The sequence below is a fragment of the Priapulus caudatus genome, unplaced genomic scaffold (assembly GCF_000485595.1).
Source record: "Priapulus caudatus unplaced genomic scaffold, Priapulus_caudatus-5.0.1 Scaffold6645, whole genome shotgun sequence".
Lineage (NCBI taxonomy): Eukaryota > Metazoa > Priapulida > Priapulimorpha > Priapulimorphida > Priapulidae > Priapulus > Priapulus caudatus.
This window is the reverse complement of record NW_014583706.1, coordinates 1-1,464: the sequence shown is the minus strand read 5'-3', so window position 1 is coordinate 1,464 and position 1,464 is coordinate 1. Positions and strand designations below refer to the sequence as shown.

At 44.0% G+C, this 1,464-nt stretch overlaps 1 protein-coding gene across 1 annotated transcript; it reads right to left on the bottom strand.

Moving 5' to 3' along the window:
* Positions 1–499: 499 nt before the first annotated feature.
* Positions 500–1,429, bottom strand: LOC106820093 (the record flags this gene model as incomplete). Its single annotated transcript, XM_014824652.1, has 3 exons — positions 1,288–1,429; positions 1,009–1,090; positions 500–644 (listed from the first exon to the last, which is right to left on the bottom strand). Coding segments are annotated over exons 1-3 (369 nt in total), but the record flags the coding sequence as incomplete, so codon positions are not given.
* Between the last annotated feature and the right edge of the window lie 35 nt (positions 1,430–1,464).

Below are 1,464 nucleotides of genomic sequence, written 5' to 3'. Positions count from 1 at the left end.
AGAGAGAGAGAGAGAGAGAGAGAGAGAGAGAGAGAGAGAGAGAGAGAGAGGGAGGGAGCCCAGAGAGAGGGAAGAGGAGAGAAGAAAAAGAGAAGCGAGAGAAACGGGAGGGAGACGAGAGAACCGAGAGAGAGAGAGAGAAGAGATGAGAGAAGAGAGAGAGAGAGAGAGAGAGAGAGGAGAGGGAGAGGGAAGAGAGAGAGAGGAGAGACAGAGAGAGAGGAGGGGAGAAGAGAGGAGAGGAGGAGGAGAAAACAGGGGGGGAGAGACAAGAAAGCGGGGAGAGAGAAGCGAGAGAAGAGAAGAGAGAGACGAGAGGAAGACACCTAGAAAGCGGAGAGAGAGAGAGGACAGGTGAAAGATTCGCGTTACGATAAGTCACAATGGCAAAAGCCTTCATATAGTCAGGCTCATCTCTAAACGCTAAATGCTATCTTTATCTAATTTAATAAACTATATGAAGCAAAAATACGCGGTAAAACTTCTAATATCTACCTACCGGCTCACACTGGCCCACGCATACGCGCACATCACACTCAAACTTCAGATAGGAGTTGCCAGGGAACTTGAACGCATTGAACTGAGCAACGAGACCTTCTGGCGATTCGTTGAAGTTTTTGAAGAGGGTCGAATCATGCGCACATCTGCAATGCCAACGCACTCATTAAGACATGGCACCACATGCACAGTAAACTCACCTTTATATATTACGCATGGGCAAATCATCACAGGTAATGTAATCATCCTTTGTAATATGTTTCTTATGATGCAGAATTCTTGGGCAGTAATATAGGAAAGATCACATGAATGAAAGTTTTCTACTGGTAGATCCACGAGGCTACGTTACTGCAATGGCCGATGATTTTTTAGACATCTCTAGTGCATTAACTATTACGAATATATACAGGTAAAGTATGTCAGCATGCAAACGTTTACGATTTACAATACATTATTCATCAATATTGCAGAGATTTATGCAATATTGCATTCAACAGTGGAATATTGTACCCTTTTTCGTCTATGAGCTCATATTTCCAATCCTCGTTTGCGGTTCTTGCATAGCAGTTCCTGGCGAAGCCACCATAAAGCTCTGAAAAACGAAGATGATAATTATGACACCATCCTTCATCCGGATTCGCAACATCCCGCACACATTTTCCTTCTATAGAAAGAGTATACGAGGCTGTATCTGGATATCCGAGATATGGATTTCCAATGGTAAGAAAGGTATGTTGTAGTTGAACATTCTCACTCTCACACGCTGGCGAACTAAGTAAAAACACATACCCCTCGGTGTTACAAAGAGTTTGAGAAGAAGAGGCTGGCCAATCGAGGTCGTTGTGACGCGGTTTCCATCCAAGTCCGTTATCGTCATCGTGCAGATCGGTGGTATTCCAGTATTGTTCAACACGCCCTGAGTCGGAACCATGCTAGTACGGGAGAAAACAAGTTATTGAATATAAA